General features: G+C 45.0%; 1 protein-coding gene across 3 annotated transcripts; it reads left to right on the top strand.

Moving 5' to 3' along the window:
- Nucleotides 1-3,384: 3,384 nt before the first annotated feature.
- On the top strand, nt 3,385-21,909 carry LOC111245116 (uncharacterized). 3 transcript variants are annotated; one of them, XM_022793003.2, is made up of 5 exons: nt 3,385-3,818; nt 6,138-6,450; nt 18,269-18,892; nt 19,138-19,287; nt 19,458-21,909. In XM_022793003.2, exons 2-5 carry the CDS (start codon nt 6,161-6,163, stop codon nt 19,561-19,563), a joined length of 1,170 nt encoding a protein of 389 aa, XP_022648738.1. In that variant the 5' UTR covers nt 3,385-3,818; nt 6,138-6,160; the 3' UTR covers nt 19,564-21,909. The 3 variants fall into 3 exon arrangements, with proteins under 3 accessions (XP_022648738.1, XP_022648739.1, XP_022648737.1); XM_022793004.2 differs by lacking the exon at nt 3,385-3,818 and adding an exon at nt 5,354-5,820; XM_022793002.2 differs by lacking the exon at nt 3,385-3,818 and adding an exon at nt 5,360-5,704.
- The last annotated feature ends 551 nt before the right edge of the window (nt 21,910-22,460 follow it).

Genomic DNA, 22,460 nt, shown 5'->3' with positions numbered 1-22,460 from the left:
CTTGAACCCAATTTAGACCCAGCCAAGCACGTCTTCCATAATTTATTTTACAATGAAACAGAAGAAGAGTATTCTTCTATTATCAAAAAAAAAGCCGCTATATATCTTTGTCGCATTCTCCTTTAATGTGCCGAGACAAAATTTTTAAGTCAATTAAGGGTTAAACTTTTCTGAATTTCGCTCTGCATTGACGAAACGAAGATGCTTCGGAGCAACTTTTAGTGCAGACTTCGACTGACTCTCTGTTACACATACACGCGTTCATTTCCACAAGCTGATGTGATAATGTGAGGTAAGTTAATTGGTCGAATGAGCTCATTAAACTAAAAAACTATCTATATAACCCAACTTCAAATCTTAGCTCAACTAGCATATTTAACCCTCTGCATAATGGCAAGATATTGATTTATCGTTCACACCTGTGCACCTCGGTACCTTAACGCTAAGAACTGAAGCACTGTGAAAAAAGTTATGCTAATATCTATCGATTTCAAAAGCGTTACTTATATTGCTAGATATTAGGCACAACATTGGTAAGTTGCTGGAAGTTTTGACTCCGCATCTTCCGAGGATTGAAAGTTCCTAGATTACATTTAATCAGATTAGGCATTTAATCAAAATAATAGTTTCATGCATTTATACATTCTTTTACTTCATAAATAATATTGAGAAATTTCAGGTGACAATTAGAACGTCGAAACAGTCCCTGTGGAGAGCCTTATAGACAGGACATTCTTACCTTCGACCTTAGAAACGTTTAAATGAAACGCATCGTTGTCGGTTTGTTCGGTCGGTTTTATTCAATGAACTAACTGATCTTGTTATTAGAAACGCCTAGATGTTTACTGGCATACGTATTCACGCATCATGTCTCGCCCTTTTCACGAAGCGATTGCAGGTACTGTGCTCTTCAATAAATTGTAGTTTTTTGTCTTAGTGATTAGCTAGTTCGGTTGAGGTGCAGGGTAAACACCCTCCGTGATAGAATGGTAGTGAGGCTGAGGGACAATCGATCTGGCGAAATAGCGATAATGATTCTTTTTTTGCCAGTTAGTTCTTTTTTAGTGCATCATTGTGACAAAGCACGTTTCTTCTTGCCCTCTCAGATCCTATTTGACTCTGACAAAAATAGGCCTGGCCATAGAGAACTTGTATTCGAAGTTATGTCCAAAGGTTTTTCTGGTTACATTTACTCGGTATTGATTAATAATAGGTTTAGAGGGACGCTGCTGCGAGCAGACACAAGCTGAAACAATATGGAATTAACACAACGTTTTAAGGGACACTGCATACTTCAGTCTATATTGACTGAACGAAGACCTGGTTGGGTATTTGGCTATCGAAATGCGCCAATAGGCTAAACCAACCCTTGATCACTTAACGTGCGTCTCTAACGTATAAATGGATGATAAATTGATGCATTGTGGACTTTCGGAGCTTACGTGGCGGTAACGACACCGCAAGAATCATACGGTTATGCTTTGCCGTTCAGACGATATACTGCAGATACAACTGTAATGCTAGAAGATATCTTACGGTAGATATCCTGTAGCAGATGGCCAACGAAGTGTTATAAAAATGTTAGTGTTGCATTCAATGCATCTTTTATATGATACCATAGCTCTGAGTATTAACAGCCAGCTCCTTGTCGAAAAACGAAAGTGCCTTACAACTGCACGCCTTCCTATTTCATTCTTTGATCAAGCGTGAACCTTCATACGGACCTCCTTGTAACAGCCGTAGTGCTTAGCAATTAGTCGTATACACGTACGCTCGAATACCGATATGGGCACATATCAACATCGACAAATTGCGACCCCCTGTCCATCGAACATCGTCGTGTGTCCGTGCGGTGATCGTACTTCATTTTTGAGATACCCCGCGGGACGAAACGAAGTGTTTTTTTTTCTTTTAGTTCACGCACGGTAGATGCGACGACAGCAAGAATGGCACCAAGGCAACATGAATGCCTGGTGCTTTTTTCCCGTGGGACAGCATGTAGTCGCGCTGTCTGCCGCACCATCCTTGCATACGCACGATAGAGCATGGAGTAACGATCGGCGCTAGTCTAGCCAAAGAACCGGACCGTTCCATCTAGGACCAGTCGTTCCTCGATAATCGGAACGGTGGCGGCGCGCCGTCTCAAGGATCATTTGTATACATGCCTTAAGCACTTTTGCGCCAGTTGTGAATTAAACGTTGTAAGTGCACACGGACGCTGGTGCAGGTTGTAAGCCGCTGCTGAAGATGCTCCGTTTGGCGTGCTATGCGCGAGTAACTACTACGTCTGCGATGCGCTACAACAGAGAATAGGCGACCAGCGTTGAGCCGTAGGGACACCGTAACTGTCTCATGAAAACATGCATACCCATCGATATTCGATCATGTTAAGGAATAGCACCAACGGGATTGGTCGTCGCTGAATCACCATCGGCTCGGCTTGATCCAGTGGCGTGCATGTGCGTTATACATGAATCTTCTTAGAATACTGACGAATATATAATTGAAGTTTGGGTCTTATCGTCAGAAGTCGCGGTTTTTCTTACCAGATTAATTGAAGCTTTAATTAACGTGAAGAAAGCAAAAACGAAAGCAGGGACGTGTCCAACATCGACTGAGTCACCTGAAACTCCTCCAGCGTATTTCTTGCTCATCCGATTCGCGTTTAGAATATTCCATATATTAGTTATTATTGCAGACATTGCATTTCAGATATATATAAACGCTATGCTACTATAACATAGTATTTTAGGAATATAGGCAAAGCGTTAGGTATCTCATTTACAAGTCGGTTGCACAGCTAAATCAGCTTTTCATTGGAATAACTTGTGCACTTTTTGCTACTTTAATAAGTGTCAAATAGAAAGTCCAATTGCTTTTGGCTCACTATATATACATCGTTACGTTCCCGCTGGGTTTTAGTCTCGAGCCCGACCGAGTCTCGTGCCACGTGCGCATCATGTTATGTTTTCTAGCTACGTAGTCATTTACTGCTATCGCTGTCGTTGGTGGCCGCCACTAGACAGTGTCAAGGCCTTTGGCGCGAGTCGACCCGACAAACGTGGCTGCACTGACGTGCTATTTCGGCATGAACGCGCAATGACCACTAGACAAGATGAGAGTGGCGTAGCCTGATCCTGATTTTGTTGGTCATGGTGCTTTCGTTATCGCTACTACTGTTGCTTTTGCCGAAGATCCTGATCGCTGAAACGCTGACCATGACGACGGTGATACGGTTTTGTCTCTTTCCAGGGAACGCGAAGCGGCCAGTTGAACGAGCAAACAAGCGCTATATGTGCATCGCAGGCCTGTGGGTTGTCGCACGGACTTCTTTTTCGCTTCTCCTTCTACCGTTCACCCGTTCGGTGTGGCCATCTGCTACGGCGGGAAGCGTAACCTCTTCCAGAAAGGGTTTGCTTCCTGCTTGCTCCGGCGGCAGGCGTTCGTCGTCGACGGAATGAGAACGGGTTGGGGTACTGTGTGCGACATCTTCACAGGCGGCGGCGGCGGCGACGAGTCAACGTCGACTCATTTCATTACTTTTGGCGCATGTGCTTATTTCGGTTGCACACCCAATCAGCGGAACCCATCGTCGTTCATCTGAGTGCTTATCATCAATAGTTTTTCACGTTCGACCCAGTGAAGGAGTGCTGGTGCCGGCGAACTCGCCTAAACCGCTAGTGAACTTTACGACGCGAGCGGCAACAAGCAAAGTTAGCCATAGTAATTTCGACTTCCAGCAGCGACACGATCATCTACTTAACAGCTTGTCACAAACTAAATAACTCCAACGACAGCACTGAGGCGTCGGCAGTTAGGTAAGTTTGTCTACGTATACGCAACGATCACCAAGGAATAAGTTACACAGTGAAGCAGTTTAACGGTCTTGTACGTCATTTTCTGAGACATCCTGTGTGCACACGTCTCTTTCCTTTTGAAAAGTAATAGTGGTAATAACAACAACTTGATTAACTCAGTAGTAGCAGTTCACTTTCGGTTCTCGTCGCCCAATGGACCATGCGTTAGGTCATGGACTCGATCGTTTTTTTCCGAGTAGCCCGTCAAAGCCCTGAGCTCTTTGCTAATTGGACTGAATCAGTCGCTTGCTGTAGGGGCAATTTACGGTGGCCCCACCGGCGACACGCCGACCAGCTATATCGCGTGGACTTGTCGCATCTACCTTTTTTCCTAAAAACCCTACTATAGTGCGGAAAATGCTTTGTGTTGAATTTTTTTCTGTGTACTTAAGAACACCTGTACAACACCTTTTTTTTTATTGAAAATTGCGTGTCATTATATTTGACTAGTACCTGCCTAATTTTAGCGTTTGAGAGTAGAATATCTACACTCGACCGATCAAGACAGACTTTTCACTTACATGTCACTTGTAGTATAGCTTATAACTCGCATCGGGTCTACAATATATTTGATTTCAAAAATGTTCTATAGATTATCGAATCACTCGCGCCTTACCTAGATGTGCAATTTACATGGCTAAATAACAATTAATATTTAAGGACAATGCTTCCCCAGTTGGCGAAGTGGTAATGTATGTGTTTACTAAAGGGCGCAAAGGGAGAAGGTCCATATTCGAAACTCGGCGTGGGCACGTTTCATTTTGTGCTGAGGCCCACTGTCCAGAGCGATGTAGGACCCGAAACACTTGAGAACAGTACTCAATTTCACTCAGTTATCATGTTCTCTCGTTATGCTTTCTTTCTCGCCCCCTCTCTCTCTCTCTCTCTCTCTCCCTGTTTCTTGCTCTCTTTCTCTCTTATTCGCTCCCTAAGATTTGAAAAAAATTGAAAGCGTATGAGCACTTCAGTAGTCTCCATTGGGGTAGATCCATGATCTTTGCGTCTTTGTACAGTCCCTCTTACCCCTCCTTTCTCTATATCTCTCTCCGTTTCTTGTCATTGTTGTCTCTTCGTATACTTTTGGACGGAAACAACATACTAGCACTCGTTTGTATCATTTTTTTCCCCCCCCCCCCCCCCCCCCGCGTTCCCTCAAAGAGTTCGGCTGGCTCGGTGACGGTAAAATCTGTCGAGTCTTGATTTCGACTTGGCCCTTTCCTAAACTGACCCACATCATTCGATAGCAGTAATGCTAGTCGTAGTAGCAATGCTAGTCGATGCCAACGCTGCGGCAGCTAGATCCCGGCAGCGTTTCGTGTCGACAACTGCGATGAGTCTGGCCGGCCGGCCGGCTGACTGACTGGGTTACTGACTTATGTGAAGAAGCGCTTGGTAGAACCCGGCGTCAGCAGTGGGCCGCAGCGCGCAGCCCTACTCGGCTTGGAGCATTGGTACAGGAGGGAGAGAGAGAAAGGAGTCTGGGAGGAGCATCTGAAGTCACCGCGACACACGGCAGCACGGTACGGCTCAGTAGCAGCGGTGATGGTAGCAGCAGCAGCGGCGGCGACAGCTTTTTGGCGTTTTTGGTGCTCCGGGCGTTCGTTCTTTCGCCGGTTCTTTGGCTGATGTGTCTGTCTGTCTGTGAGTCCGTATCTCGCGTATCTTCGCGGCTCAACTGGGCGCTCATTCGGGCTCACAACCAAAGCGGCCCTCGGCCACGAAGCATTCACATCAATAGTAGCGTAGACTGCTACCGGTCGATAGTCGTTCTTGTTGCCGTACAACGCTCAAGGATAGGAGGACAGACGGAGAAACCGGAGAGACACGTCGTTGCAATTTCCATCAAGGTGTGGCGCTATAGTAGAGATAGATTGCCTTTGGTGACAGGTACTCGTGCTCTTTGCCACCTTCCGGCGACCTCGAAATCCGCGAGGACCTGTACAGCTAGATATAAGCCCAGCGTGTATGTGCCCACCGCAATAAGAATCGTTATTTGACGAATATTGGCTTAACACCGCATATCAAAGATCTGCTATTTCAACATCAGCTTTTAGGCGTTCCTCTGAAAGGGGCACTTTGATTAGCTCAGTTAGAGTGACTCAAGTGCCGCCCCGTGAACCACGATCGAGATCAGTCACTCTACTGAGATATTTCCTGTTAGGTGCCGCTTGTTGAAGTAGTCACCGACATGTGTATTATCATTATTCTCTGTCGAAGCTCAGCGCTCATCGATGCGTTGCCGGTTTTTGTTGTACGTTCTCCTTGTCCTGTTGATTGCAGATCGTCGCCTACTGCTGCTGAGGATGAAGGTGCTCGTGTGCTGCTTGCTAGCGGTTGCTTCGGCGGCTGCCGCAGCCTCATCGACAGCTTCCGGTCAGGCGGTATCATCGCAAGGATCGTCATCGACCGGGGGCTCCGCTTCGAGCCCCAACGCCGGTGCCAGCTCCTCGGGACCTTCACAGGTAGCCAACAAACGTGGAGATACCGTTGCAGACTTCGCGACCTCTGCCTCGCAGCAGCAACCCGTCTATTCACCGAGTATTTCGAGTCTGTCGTCGCAGCAGCAAAACAATGTTGTCCATTCCCAGAGCCCGTGAGTAGTCGATAACATTTAGAGTTACATGATTGGTATCTATTGCTGTGATTTCTTAGCGAGTTGCTGTTTATTTCTGGGGTGTATAAGCAGCAATATTGGTGTTCATGATCGAAATGTTATGTAGCCTGCAAAGAGCTTAATATACGAAATGCACGTTTCTACAGTCCGAGTGCGAACCCTTCTGACTCGTGCGCCGGGTTATTTCATGTGCAGAATCACGTAGAGGTTAATCTATATAGAACGTTTTCGACACTGAGGATGTTAGCGCATAGAAATAACACTGATTTAATCGTAGCTACCGTCAATACGTTACTAGAAAGTCGTTATTTTTTTTTATTTGTTTTTCCACTAGTAGCCGTCTAATCAGTAATTGCTAACTAATATGGCATTTATGTCACTGTTCAACCGGTGTCGTACGACAGTGTGAGTCGGATGTAATCAGTGTACGATTGTCTTACTTTGTTAAGCGACCCCCTTCTTCGTGAAGAGCTCGTCGGATCGTTAAAGCTACAATGTCAAAAACGTAATCAAAAATGTGCTTGCAAAACCTGATAGATATCTTCCCAAGGTTCGGTTTTAGAGCCTGGCTTACTTACTGCCCACTGCCGTTTGTTTAGATTAGGGCTTCTGCGTTATCGAAACCATTTATAGTTATCACGCGATAAGCTTGGATATTGGCTTTTTGCCAAATCCGATTCGTTGACTAAGAACTCATGCTTTGCTTTTACTGTTTTCACTGCGTCTTCTGTCCATTGCTGACAGCAAGCATCGGATCGTCGGTACATTTGAGTTAACCGACGTCCAGTCGCCAGCGACTGCTAGCTAATCCCGGAGGCGCCTCTAACTGCGTGTTACGAGGGGCACCTCGACCCACGGCTATTCCTTTCCTGCCAGGTACCAACCCACTCGGATGGCACAACTCGGTTCGGCCCCTGAAGGCTTGGAGCGGCCCCTGAAGGCTTGGAGCGGCCCCCCACGGGTCAACCACCTCGACATTCTCGTGTTGTGTTTTTTCTTACTGTCAGCATCGGTGTTATTAATGAACGCGAAAAGCAAGCAAGCAACTGTCTAACGGCGGCTTGGACAATCCGCTCGCTAGGCTGAGCCTTAACGGCGGAGGAGCTCATAAGGTGTTCGTCAGTCATCCCTGGTTTTATCCGGTTTGACAAGCGGTTCGCGATTACAGACCAACGCTGGGTTGGATTGTGAGACCGAGGTCCGTGAGGGAAGTCTCGACAGCATCAATTTTTTCATGATAGCTTGCGAATAATCGTTGAATAATAAGAACATCTTTAACATGGAGAAGTTATCCAGTGAAGCGATTTCGCTTCATCGAGCTTTCGTTGATCTTCCCTGCTTCGTGTACCCCTTAAGAATTGAATGCCCGCATCGGTGTCAACATGGGCAAAGAATAATGGTCAACTACAAAATATCTCAGGGAGAGAGAAAACAGAAATCTGGGCATCGATTTTAACACTGTCAAGAACAAAGCGGATGAGCAAGATGCTACACGTACCACGCTGTCACAGTGAAGCTGCTGTAGCAGAACCCATTTCCGAAATCACCGATCGCCTTGCCACTTTTCCTATCGAAGAAATCCATTCATTCTATCGCTTTTCCTTACCTCACTTCATACTGTCGACCGTGTAGTTCTCTTGGGTGCGGATTCGTGACCTCGTCCAATTGCGTTCGCCTGTCTGTGTTGATTCGCAGTCGCCGCTTGATTGTCGTAGTAGCATAGCTGTCCTCGTCCGAACTTCAGTACATTACGCAGCCAGTTTTCCTGTTGCTTTTGCACGTAACATAACATCGCCATCATGAAACGTTCTGTCTAGCCAGCCTCCTTGTTACTATATCCCTGTCGCCTTGGGTCTTCAAAGGAAGTGCCGCTGTTTCTTTCAGTTGACGTGTAGCCAACACGGCTGGACCATGTCGGCTATTACGTTGCAGGGCCAGAAAGTAACGGGTTATCCACGGCCGCGACGATCCTACTAACGGCCTCCTGTACGGTCACTGCCATCGGTGACGAATCTAGCTGGTCTTCGTTAGCCAACCTCCTATCTTTCGGCTCTTCGACCTTTCGATGAATCGCGATGGATATCATCCCGTCGTCCGGGGAATGAACTTAGCCACCGTTGCCGCTTGTTCTTCCACACGCTTCCTTCCGTTTTGCGCTGCAGGTTCGCCTCTTTAGTATTTGGGCTCTCCCTGCGCGTCTTCAGCAAGACTCATTCTTCCACGAATCTTCGATTTGTGTCTGTAATGTATCGCTTGTTCGGAGAGGCGACATTAGTCCGCCCATATCTTGTCGTCGTACCGTAGCCATATCGCAGTAGCGACAGTCTTCTCTCAGCAGTGGAACCAGCAGGTACCCCGCGTTACGCCACGGTCAACGACGTCAGTATTATGGGTTGTTTGCCTTCTTTCAGAGCTCGTTGCTTGCTTGTCAAGCAGCTACCCGTTAGTGGCTCGACAGAGCTTCTCGTTCCATTTGCCTGCCCCGCTATTTACTTGCTTTCCTTGTGTCTGCACCATCCCGGGTCGGCGCGTTTTAATTACGGGCATGTACTTTCAAAACGGACGTAGACGCTGCGATAACTGTGCCATCCTCGGCAGGCTACCGGCGAACGGTTCTCGTCCATTCCCGCCATTCTAGCCTACCCTCTACGGTGATTGACTATACAGTCAGTAATCGACGATGGCGGTAGAGGGGATGGCGCTGACGGAGGCAGTGGACGACTAAGAAAGAAGCACAACGCTGATTTGCACCGGAACGAGATGCGACATGATGTTCGTATTGGAAAAATCTAGATTCAGGAACATATTCAAGCAGATTAGCAACTTCATCACTTGGAGGTAAAGGACGGACCATTAGACAAACGCCATCGAGTGACTTTTGCATTCATCATATTGGCTGGTCGTGCAGATAGATCATCGATTGATTCTACATTCTGCACGGACAAGTTATACAGGACTCGTTTTTCTGCGTGAACTAAGTATTTATTTACATGCGCGGATGTCCTAAACAAGTTCACTCTTGCTCAAGCGATGTACACTCAGCTGGTGTCTAGCTTGTGCTTGTCAATATTGGGATTAGCAGAACATTCGCGCGTCGATCGAGAAGCTGTAAAGGATGAGTCTCATGATGCTGATGACGCTGAAATGGGCGAATCTAGCCCATGCCTGGCGTTTCTTAGGCCGAATTATTGTGAAACTACTCGAACGGCCTGCATTAATTGGTTATCATAGGAATATTATTATAACGCTACCCCAAGCTATCTCTATGTTTAGAGTTTTACGTTCGGTATCGCCATTAGACATTCCGTCAGACGGCTGGCTCCCAGCGCGAAACAAAGTCTCTCCATGTCCGGGTTTGAACCTAGACCACAACGTACTGTTCCCTCGTGATAGCTTACGGGGTAACATGTTTGTCTGCCAATCTTTGGGGCACATTATGCTCTAGGTTCGAACCCAGGTATAGACAGACTTTATTTCGTGTTGGGAGTCAGCCGTTTGATATAATGAATAACGGACATACCGGACGTAAAGCTCGAAACATAAAGATTGCCCTTAGCTATCTATCATAGACAGACTTTCCGGCGTCGTTGGCAGGATTGTTAGCCATCGATTGCTATCATCGCTAAACCATAACCACTACTTAAATGGCCGATAAAGCAATCACAGTTGATATACGTAATAAGACATTTGGCTATTAACGAGCTAGCTATAGAATACGTGGTAGCCAGCCATCATTACGTAGTCGAAACGCTAATTTCAACTGAGACGGCGCAGGTAGTGACGGAAGAACTTCCGTCTCGCTGCTATTTGGCAATGGTCGAGCGGGCGTCTGTGGCTTTCGGGCCCTTCTCGACCTCTTTCCCTTTCGCATTGTGTCTATTTTTTTTCGTTTTTTTATTCGTACAGCATTTTCTCGCCGTTTTGCCTTTCTCTTTGCGAGTGAAAGTTTCTTGTTATCTGGTAGCGGTTAAATGTGGACCGTTGGGGGGTCTGCTGACTTCTGGTGGGCCTTTACCGAGCCACCGCTGCTAACACCAGTCCACCCACGACCGCCATCGGGACGCGGTGCCCTATCAGCAGCAAAATTTCGATATCCGGTCAAAAAACTCTAACGATTCTCATTTTTTATTGTTTTTATTTTCGTTTTCGATTTACTTCTGTCTTTTACCGCCTATCCTAGGGGTTTAACGACGTTTGGGGTGCAAGGGTACACTCTGTGTGACTATGCTCTATTCGGATTGTCAGTAGCGCCTGCTATGTTAGTGTCTATATGCGATGAATCCATGGGTCAACGAGACGCTCCGTAAGCGTCGTGCAGTTGGCAGTAATTGTGTGCACCATAACAATCTAGATGTAGCCATCTATAGCAAATGTAGGTAAAGCCGCACGTTTCGAGGCGAGCCGTTGCCTGGTGGAACCAAGCATCAACGGCAACCGACACTAACGGGGTATGCTGATGGTTGTGACGATGGCAACGGGGGCGCTGGCGTTTCCCACTCAAACATCGAGAGCTTAAATGCCAAGCTACTTTCGGCATAAGTCCCGTAGACGAGTAAACGGGAGACGCAGCTAGACTCACTAGTATCCTGATACATCTAGAAGGGGTTCCCTATGCAATCTTTATTTTTAGTAGTAGGCCGTGTTTCTTCATTTTAAAGTCTCTTTTATTTTGAAATATTTGATCGCTACTCAACATCGTCTCCACTTCTGAAGACTGCCGTAGTGGCTACTACCGGCGTAACAGTAGCTTCGTTGCCAACTTTCTTCACGTGTTTTTCCCTTCACCTACAAAATTTCCACCCAGCTTATTTGCAGCACCGGTGCGTCGGTGCTGCCACTAATAGCGACCTAGCGAATTTCTTTCGACCCAGAAAAATAAAAGAAAGCGGGGTGCCATCATCTTTAACGGCGGCAACCACCGTCGATGTACTAACAACTGTGATGTGCGTGCGCAACAGCTATAGCGAGGTCCAGAGAATCATCCCCCAGTGACAACTGCGGCAGTCGCGTTTATCTAGAACGGGCAGACGCGATATAGCTTGAATGCTCCATCAATGGAATGAATCATTCGATAGATGACAGTTAGTAAGAAGTGTTACTCCCTTACTGTTATTTCTATCACTGCTGCAAGTTTTCCAGTTATTATTTCGGTTTTTGCGGTAAGTCCTTTCCGTCTATTCACAGATTTGTTCGTGACGGCCGTAGCATACTGCTCAAACAGAGTAACAGCTATTGCAGCGACAGGAAATTCAAGTATGAGACGACAATTATCCATCATCATCATTTCTATGAAAATTTCTTAATAGTGACACGGGTAAACAATTAGTAAAGCTCTGCGGAGAGACAGAAATTGCTCGGCCAAATCGCCAAATCGATTTTCGTAGGGTTTACGTATTGCGTCATGTGGTGACTGTTTATAGTGAAGTATTTTCTCGCTTACCGTAATCGTTTGTCTATTCATAGTAGCGAGACCGTACGGAGCGATATTGTTGCTTCCGGATCACGTTAATGCTACCGTATACGCTCATGAATCATATCGGTTGGCGAAAGGTCTTCCCCATTTATTCGAAGAACAGGTTTCCTTATTTACGGAGTTGTCGCCTATTTATGTCCAATCAAAAATAATTCAGAAAGATACATAATTCACTGGGTTTCATGCGAATACGACTAGATACGTGTAGACGGTTATATAATTATAACCCCAGTCAATTGATTATCTCTTGCGCTGTAATTGTAGTTCACGCATCGTTTATCGCTACTGTTTGTATGGACCCGCTGTACTCATGAAATCCCTGATTTGCAGGGTGCAAAAGGAAAGTGTGATAAAAAATTGCCTCGAATGCAATAGTTCCCCCGCCAGCAAAAGTGGAAAACGGCCCCAGAAGCCGATACGAATATTGACAATTGCCATCGTTGAAGCTTAAACGTCACATACTGATTTGTAGCGTATAACATACTGTGAATGTATGTGACAGGCGGACGATTCCCTGTCGTCAAGCCGCTGAAATGATCCCGATTTCTAATTTGATATAGTTTTTTTTTGGGAACATTTTTTTTTTTGCTCTGTTTCTATTACCCGAATGGGTTAGTGATCGTTGAGTTGTTGATTATGGACGATGATAGACTACTTTGCTTATCACGTTAGGCAACAACACAGATAAGAAAAGCGGAAAAAAAGATGACGATACTTCCATTTATGACAGATCAAAATATCGATACGTGACGAGTCTGACGGCAAGCGAGCCCATACGGCAACCACTGGCTCGATGCGTCAAACGACGGGGCCATAATGAGCCGCCGGCTGAGTAACCAACTCACGAAATATGCTTGTTGAAACACGTTCGTTGTTGCCGCAGCGGGCTCGGCGTCGGCCGCAGCTTCTGTCTCTCTGTCTCGTTGAAACCGAAGAAGGCCAAGAGCCAATGGAACTAGAATAACTAATACCACAAACCGAATACGGTAGCGACGATAGCGCGCACCTTTCACTACGAGAACAATGAGACGAAGACGAAAGCGCGCGCCGAAGAGAAAACGTTCCGAGGACGGTTGAACGGCGTCCATTGCTACGGGATTACCAACGCCACGGGCAGCGGAAGCTGTGGCCGCACCAACATTTCCTTATCAACATTGCATTAATAGCAGTAGAGAGGGAGCCACTTCTCTCCAGTTTTGTCATTATCGAAGAATGAAAATATACGTTCATGTGTAGGCAGCGCTTGTTGTCGCCAGAGCAGCAACAGCAACGGGTTCCAAATCGGACGTCTACTGCTAACGATTCTACGGCGGATGGTCCTGTGGCCGCTGCCGCCCTTGGCAAACTTTAGGCCGTGGTCAGCGCGAAACGGCTTCGTGCGCTTGTCTTATCAACCTGTCAATCGCTCTGTACGAGACGCCCTTTTCTGATCCCTCTCGACCGCCTTGTTTGAAAAATATTGTAGATATCACCAGTCGACTGCAATCTATTGCTGCTACCACCAGTGCTGTGTCAGTGACTGTGAGACATGGGCTGGGAACGGCATCTTAATTGCTTTCGCAAAACGTTCCCAAGTGGTGTCGTATCAGCGTAAGACTGCGGCAAAATCAACAGCGCAAAACCACGGCCCCCGGGTCGACTTTTAACAAGCTGAAAATAAACGCAGTAGAGTGATGCGCTGGATACAGTTACACGTTAAGTATCGTATTTTAGGCCAGACAGCAAATGTGGCCTGTTGAAATTGGTCTAATGCGGTGGTAGATTGTAATTGTGTCCCAACTGCATTGCACGATTATTCATTGAACCGTCACTTCCTGCACAATGCCAAATTCGAGGCCAACTAGTGTGCCTGCTATGAGTATGCGTAAAAGTAAAGCTTAAAATCGATCTATACGTATTCGGTGTATGTATTGCTTTCGACACCTAAGACATTCTTGCTAGCTGCCTGACACAACGACACAGAATGGCTGTGTCGGCCGTTCGTACCACTACTATACGTACGTCTTGCTGTCTCTTCCTCGTCATGTTTCGGTAGACAGATTGTTTAACTAGACGGGCAGGCGGGCGGGCGGGCGTTCGTGCAGTCAGCCACCCAGATTTCGCAGAATAACTTGAAAAATACTTTTTTGCGGCGTCAGCCACTCACGACGCGGATCGGCCAACAACATCGGCTTGTTCTTTCGTTTCGTCGTCATCGAAAAATTGGTCCTGTCTAGACTGTAGCAGCTATCATCGCAATAGTCCTCGACTTCGCTCGATCCTTCATTGCTTGCGGCGCTCCTCGCATCATTGCCATCACCAACGTCTATTAACATATCTGGGTCACTTTGACAGACGGCGAAAATGAAGGCGATGACACCAACAGAAAATAAAGATCGGTCAGGGAGCGAGAAACTACTGGGTGACCAGTCAGGCGCTCAGGTCGTTGCGGGAATAATGGACAGAGGCAAATTGAACTGAATCATCCGACAGTAAAGGGACGACCGAGGAATATAGTAGATTCCAAGAGGACGAAACACGAGCAGGAGCAGCAGTAGAGGCAACGGAAGCAGAATTAAATACCAGCGGCGACGCTGAGTCTGATCGGTGCCCAGGTTCTCTCCGCTTGCTATCTCGTATGGCTAGGTCTTTATCTCATCCTGCTTTTCAACAAGGAATCGCCGGTAGAAACAGTACAACACAGCTGTAAGCTGGAGTGGAGGAGCGGAAGTAGCGGTCGCGTTGATCAGATTAACTGCAAGCCTATGACGTATTGAAGTCTAAACAGAAAAGCTGGCTGATTTAGAAAAACGCAAGCTTTGGTATTACTTCGTCAGTAATACCTAATTAGGTTCAGGCAAGGATGCAGAGCGAAATGACAATGGTGAAGAAATCGAGCAGGAATGAAATTAGTGGAGTGCTGACAGCAGTCAGAGATAGAAACGATTTATTCCACGTGTGGTGAAACTACATATGTGTTCAGAGTGTACCTGATAAACTAAGACGCGTATCAGCGGGGACACGTAGTAGGAACTGTAGCAGACGTTTGTAGATCATTTAATACTATCAAGCCTAAAAGCCTACTATAAAGCCTACTAAATATAGCCTAAAAGAAGGTAATTTCTTCTAGCAGCTTGGCCATGGTAGTGACAGTAGTTCTGTTTTTTGTAATAGTGACCAAAAATAAGGTTTCATTGAGTGACTCTGCATCGGATGAGCTTCTAGCAAGCTGCAATCTTTATATATATATACTCTGAAACCGCGCTCTTTGTTCCGCTTCATGATAATCTGTATAGTACTGTGCGACGATAAGGCTGTTTCAACAACTGAAAAAAACGTCTGAAGCGTTGCGTCTGATACTGGACTTGAACACCGGATCAAAGAGAAAGCTGAACTTCTGCGCTAAACAAATTGCGTTCGCCTTTAATCTTAAATCCGGATTTCGTCACATATATTTCAAACATTTGTTTCATGTATTTATATGATTACAAATTTAGCTGTCTGAGAGTTGGGCGACAACGACAACATTAATAGCTACCTAACACAAGCTTGATTGATTTCAAGTCCTGTTTTCTAGTAATCGTTATATCCGAATATAACCTTTCTAGGCCAAAATTTATGCCGAATATCTGACGTGTACTTTGTGGACGAACGGAACAATATTCAACTCAAAAAATCAACGCGCGTATCAGTGTACTCGTAAAAAAAATGTTAGTTATACCTTGTAGCTATAGTTATCGTTGCTTCGACTGGGCTTTCACATCTCGGTCACGTCAAAAACATTGGTCTGGGGAGGATTCGAGGAAGTTTTTCCTCGGCAATAAAGACAGTGGAGGTTGATTTTTGGTTGGAAAGCCATTTAGCGGCCTGATTTTTGCCACCACAAAAAATTTGTACCCGTGTGGTTCTTTTGCGTTGATTGTTTCGACTGCATGTATAGATAAGTATTTTAGTAATGGATGAATTTTTTTTGCTTGCATGGCCGTTTGAAAAACAACGTATGAGCCGTAAGCGCGCTGTACATACACGTCAGCGTGTAAAAGCCATTCCACCCATAGTCGTTCGGCGAATTTGTTGGTCGAGATACATTGAATGTGAATTGGTAATTGGGTGCTGCGTGTCTCATCGGCCCGACCAGGAAAACGCAGCAGTTCTCGTTAGCAGTAATGACAAAGGAAGACTAGATTGGTAGAAGAAGCTTCTAACAGTAGTCTAATAGATTTTACGACCTTCTGTCTTCATACTGCCTTACTTGCACTTGCTCATTTTTCGAATTGGTATGTTTATCGAGATCTGACGTAGGTGTTTCCATTTACCGACACTAACATGTCTATCGGCGTCCGATCCGTGGTTGACTGGAAAGATGAAATTGTGAGAAACAGCTTGGTATAGATATAACATTGCTCGCAGCCGGAGTAGTCTTAGGCTGACGATTAAATTAATAGCAGCAGGTACAGGTTATTCTCCTTTAAATTGCTATGGTTGTCACTGCCGTGTGCTTCTCCTTTTTAACGTCGCTGGCAGCCACCGAACGACCTTTTTCACTTCGAATCTTGTTGGTTTGATGCGTAATTCTCGGCCCGCTCCTGCTGGTTATTGGTTAGGCTCCAATCGGAAACACCGTCATGGCAATCAGACCGGTGGTTCTCAGCACTCAAGCGTTTCACTGTTCGATCTAGGCATATATATCGAACGGCGAAAGCAACTAGAAGTAATGGCTGAATGATGCGGCTTTCGTCTGTGTCAGTTAGATATGCATGTCCTTGCTGCGTGCTAGGGTTGAAGCCAGCATATAATATCGATGCTGAGTGGTCTGATCTCCTCTACCATAAACGCTTCTAAGAGAAACGAATGCGGTGGGGCAGGCTGGATCTGCGAGTTCAACAGTTTTGCTCAGAACCACAGTTGAGTCACAATGCACACGCAAATGGTCGTTATTACCGTCTGCTGTTATCACGCCCACACTCACCGTGCGGTATAGCTGTTACAACAAAACAAACTATATAGTACTTTGCTAATTTATATATAGGAAGTGACAGGATGTTAACTAGACGATTGTACATATAGAGCTATTAAAGGACACTTAATATTGCTGAAATATTCGTTTTGGATAGTTGGAATGTCCTGTTTTATATAATTTTAGATCATAAAATGGGTAACGGTTGGTCATTTAATCGTCGGCAGGTACTTCACGCGGATAGCGGATTTAACAACTTCGTAGAACTGAAAAAAGTTTTAGAATATCAAGCCCTAAGACACAACATGATGTTTTCACCGTTCATGTTTTGACCTTAAAACTTAGATGTGTATTAGCGGTGTCACAGTTGCCACATTGAGTTTTTGGTCGCTTTTTACACGCCAAAATACTTCTCCTTAGGAGTAAATATATGTACTGCAGTATATAAAAATAACGCTTCTCGATGCTTTGTGGTTTCTGTCAGAATTTTTTTGCGATAATATTTTGTACTATCTGTTTGTAGAAATCTACTTGAAATATCGTTCGAAACGATCGCTCGAAAGTGGCTTTCGTCCCACTTACAACGGACCCGCTTCAGTTACCCTGCTCAACATGTCTCATCCTCCTGATAACATATTATGGCAGTCTTGCTGTCACACTGCAGTTTTCTGATCAGTCTTTTCCACTATTTGATTCGTGTGGCACGTAATCCTTAACGTATGCATCCTGTTTTCCCGTTTCAATAAATCCAGCCACCCGAAAAAAGTTTTCGTCATGTAGAAAAACCTGAACCATATATGCCAAAATGGTTTACATATTATCAACCTATCTGTAATAGAAACAAATTAACATCACACATCCTATAAAAAAAGAAACTGCCTCTCGGAAAAAACGCAAAAATTTCTGCTTATATGTAATCAATTATAAACCCTTTCGGCAAAACTCATCACTCGACGACTGAACCGTAAAAATGTAGATAATCGTTCGCAAAGTTTAACTTGAAGCCCAGTTTAGAAAGTTTAAAAAGTAGCTGTCCAATTTAAGCTCTTCATAAAATGTTAATGGTTATGAAGCAAATTGCCGAAAAGTATCATTTCCTCCAAATTAACACAACACCATATGGACAAAGGAGAAGTGTAACCCTTTACGGTAAAAAGTAATTATATGGTCGGCTATATATCAGGCGAATTAATTTTTCACGGTGAAACTCCGCCAAAAATGTACTTAATTCGACTACCTTATGGGCCTGAATTAAACAAACAAACAGCCAACTACAGAGTTTCAGTCGTATATATATATATATATATATATGTTTTTTATGTTAGGCTTCAGCACCGATATTTCATTCCCTCAGCTGAAATGTATACTATCCAATTGCCTTTTTTTAGTTCACCGAACGACTACCAGACTTCAGCTTCCAACAGCAACCTCTATTACTACTATTATCCTGCTGGTGGTCAACATGGTGCTGGTAAGTCAGAATCATCGCCGGCCGATCCCTACCAAACATCGGCGGCTTCATCTTACCCGAGCTACGCAGCCGAAGGCTCATCGCACGGCCACTCTCCTCAGCATTCATCGGCCTTTGACGGTTCAGACGGCAGCTCCTCGTACCCAGGCTCAGCGGCCTACCAGAGTCAGCTGCAGCAGGCTTACGCAGCTGCCGCTGCTGCCCATCACGCCCACCAGGGTCAGCAAGGATACGGCCAATACAGCCCGTCACTGGTTGGAGCCGCGTCGCAGGTGAACACGCAGTACGCAAACGCTCCTGCTCCCACTGCTTACCAAGGGCAGTCTAGTTATGGTGGGCAGGGACCCTACCCTGCAGCATCAAACTTCCAGACATCATACGCCCCCGCTAGCGCTGATTCGAAGAGCCGCTTCTACGGTCTAGGCTCCGTCATTATGCCCCTCGTCGGACTTGGTGCCCTCGCTTTTCTCCTGCCCTCGGTGACCAACCTCGGTGGCAAGAAAAAAACTAAACGTTCCGCTGATCTCATTGAGCCATCCAAGTAAGTCTAATAACACATTGTTCTCCACTTTGTCAATCGTTTTTGCTATAGATAGCATCATAGAGATCCGCTGAATCAACACGAGCATTTTACTGGAACTTTCATTATATGATACCTGTATAAATTAATATATAACAGATAAAAGACAAATAAATTAATCCGAATGTCTGAAATTTGTCGACTGAGTTCCTGTCAAAGACACAAGCAAATTAAATATTTGTGATTCGATTCCTTGTACATTGTAGGGCCAATGGCGTAGCTGAATATGCCGAACGTCTGGAGAAATACTTTAAGATCTATCGCGCTGCTGTCGAAAGCGATGATTGTATGAACCGTATCGTGTGTGAGATCGGCGACTCCGTATCCACCGTTCGTGGAAAGGCCGCTCTTCTCGCGTAAGTATCCGACCTGCAAATATTGTGGAACTGTTGCTGATTCAGCCATGCAAACGTTCGCTTGATAAATATCTAATTTTTGTCAAGAAGCCTGATTTTCTATGCCCTCCACAAGACTAACATGAGCCGCTTTCTGTATTCGATTTTTCTTTTTCTGTCTTGCCCCCCAGTCTGTTCGAGAAAGTCGCTCCGCAGTGGATGACGAACAAAATGGGTGTATTCAAATTTGGCGCTCTCAACGAAAAGACGGCCAAATGCGCTCGCTACAAATGCTGAAGAGGAGAAATTACCCGCTAAGTGCTCCAAAAGTGGACCAGTGCTTGTGGCACTCCAGGCAGCACTGTTATCGAGCAAGCACTCTAAAAACACTAAACAAACTCAAGCAGGCGCACACGAGCTCAATAGAACCACCGATCGATCAACCATCAACTCAATTAATCAATCAACTCAGTTACAAATCCCACATCCTGTAGTTATTTATTTCGGTTCAAACGTAATGTGGGCTTCTTTAGACATTAGCCGATAACAATAACCTGTTGTGAGCCTGGTTTTGCGAACTATTCTGATTTCTTTCGAAAATTAAAAATAAACATTCGATCGAGTCGGAAACGTCAAGCTACCCCAAGATATTCTATCAGCATTATGTAGAGAGCCTACTTTTCGTTTGAATCCATGGTCATCTTCATCAATTCATAGAGAAACCTTCGCGTCCAGCCAACAGTGCTTAGTTCCGCGGTCCGGAGGTGCAGTCTAAAAATGCATCTAGAGTCGTTTTTCCCCTTGCTTAGGCCTCCACTAGTGAACTCAATAAGACTCGAGTTGGCCTGAGGAGACAAAGCATTTATCTTCCTACGCCCCCATACCTCGGAACGTATGGTACTGTCGAGGAGCTCGCGACCTCTACTATTCACAACAACAATGAGTCAGATCGACTGCCCAACGGCTGTTTTTTGGTCGATCTATTTTTCATACTTCCTAGTTCTCTATATATCAGTAGTAGCTGTTATATGTTTCATTCACGCTTGCCTTCTGCCGCCCTTGCTGCCCCATCGCCTTCAAGCATTAATGGCAACTCCTATAACAAACATATTGAGATTAATAATAATACTTTAAGAAGAAGGAACGTATGTCGAGCAGTACTGGCAGAACTAGTGGATTTTGCCTTGGTCGTAACACGTAACATAGAACACGTCCTATTTTTTCTATGGTCTTTGCTGTCGTCGTGGTGCGATCAATCGTAACCCAATCAGCCAATTAAAAAAACGTCAAATCATTTTCCCGTAATTTATTTAATTTTCCTATATACACCACCATTCAGCCTAATCGTCCAGACTAGCAGCAGCACCTAGATTTACTACTGAACATTGAATGAAGAATTGATAAGCGAAGTGTACGGCACGTACATGACAGATGATTATTTTTGCTCGTATTATGACTCGCAGCAGTCTGGATAACCAGAAACTGACCTTTTTCTTAACTTGATAAAGATTCGCCACCATGAGGTGCGCTCTTGCATTGGTCCACCGTTACTATATTAAGATAGTTTCATGATCCTTACGTTGTAGTAATGACGTCTAGGTGTCTTCAGTGTAATCGGTGGACCTTCGCAAGGTGGACCTTGAGCGTGCATGATCGAACATCAAAAAATAAAAGGAACAACAATGCGATTATAGAAAACCACTATACATTGCGTAGATTGTGAACAAATCCCGTGCAACGAAACATAGCGAGAAAGACGAAAAACAAGTGGATACATTTGTAAAGCTAGAAAACTAGTGACACACGTGCAAACATGACGAGGAAGAGATTGTCCACGCCAGATGTGCTTAGCTAAGAGTCTCGTCTACGACTTCTCGGCGGTACCTAGTTTCGGCCCGCTTTCGAGCCTTAACGCAAACAAGGTCACATTGAGTGAATATCGGCCAACAGCATCTAGTAAGCCAATGTCCGTTGGCTTTCATCGATCCGCGTTGGTGGGCTAGGGTCCCACATCGGTTTCTTGCTTGTCAAGAGAAGTGAAAGCGAGCCGAAAAGTAGTGCTCGAACCGAAACAAACCGCAAACATGAGCAGATAGATATGAGAAAAACGGACATGAATGATTGAATAGGCCGCGAGCAGGAAGCTAAACTTACGGACCGAGCGTTTACCTGCCGTTGCAGACTTGAGCGATTTCCTCCGTGCGGCAACTTTCATCGAGAGCTTCATTTAAGTCAATGAAGCATTTCGATGAAATGCATCGAACCACTTTAGAATTATTTAATAAACATTTGATGGGTACTTCTTATCTGACACGAAAAAATGGTCACACGATCGAGCGGAAAAGTAAACAAATAACAAAAAATAGAACAGGGTCGAAAGCCCCGCCGGAGGAAGCCTGCAGCCTTTGCCACGTGTCAAACTCAAACGACGACTTTCAACTGCAGCGGTAGGGTAAAAGAAAAATGGCAAAAGCAAAAAATATATAATGAACATTAGACGAGACGGACATGCCCTGTGTCGACATCCCTCTGTAGCTAAAAACTCGACATTTCTCTCCGTATGTAATTATTATAAATAATTAATTAAATATTGATAACATGGAATTATAAGAACCAATAAAACAAAAAATCCAATGTTGAATATTTCCACTGCCCCGTTCTTCTTAGTTAGATTGATTGCCGCTGTAACTTTTTTTTGAACATCAAGAATTCTGCCTGACTTAAGCTATGCAGGCGAGGAACAAGTAGCTAACTTATAGCTGAGACTGTTTCACATATATGCCAAGCATTTGAGTGAAGTTTATTAACAAAACGGTGCTTTTTAAAATAGTTCATGCTCAGGGGGGGCGAGGGGGTTGGCTCACTTCTGCTAACGGACGTTTGCGAATTTGCTTCGCCAACACTGGGTTCTTGCCTTTTGCGTGATCTGACCTTCACTAACTATCGCTTCTCGGAGCATTTTAACCAGTTTTTCTCTTAAAAGGGATGTGCAAAGGATAATTAGATATCCCTACGGTGTCTCTATGTCCCTCTTGATCATTGATGACCGAATAATGTATCTCCTTTTATTGCACAGGAACTCTTGTATTTAAACGTTACTTTTCCGTATTCATACAGTAAATCGACGAACTCTCGAAAATGAACAATCGCGTATAGTATATAAAATTGTACGAGTTCTTCCGAGATCAACTCAA

Source organism: Varroa destructor, unplaced genomic scaffold (assembly GCF_002443255.2).
Source record: "Varroa destructor unplaced genomic scaffold, Vdes_3.0 BEIS01000002.1, whole genome shotgun sequence".
NCBI lineage: Eukaryota > Metazoa > Arthropoda > Arachnida > Mesostigmata > Varroidae > Varroa > Varroa destructor.
Note: the sequence above shows the minus strand (reverse complement) of the source record. Positions and strands in the feature narration are given on the sequence as shown.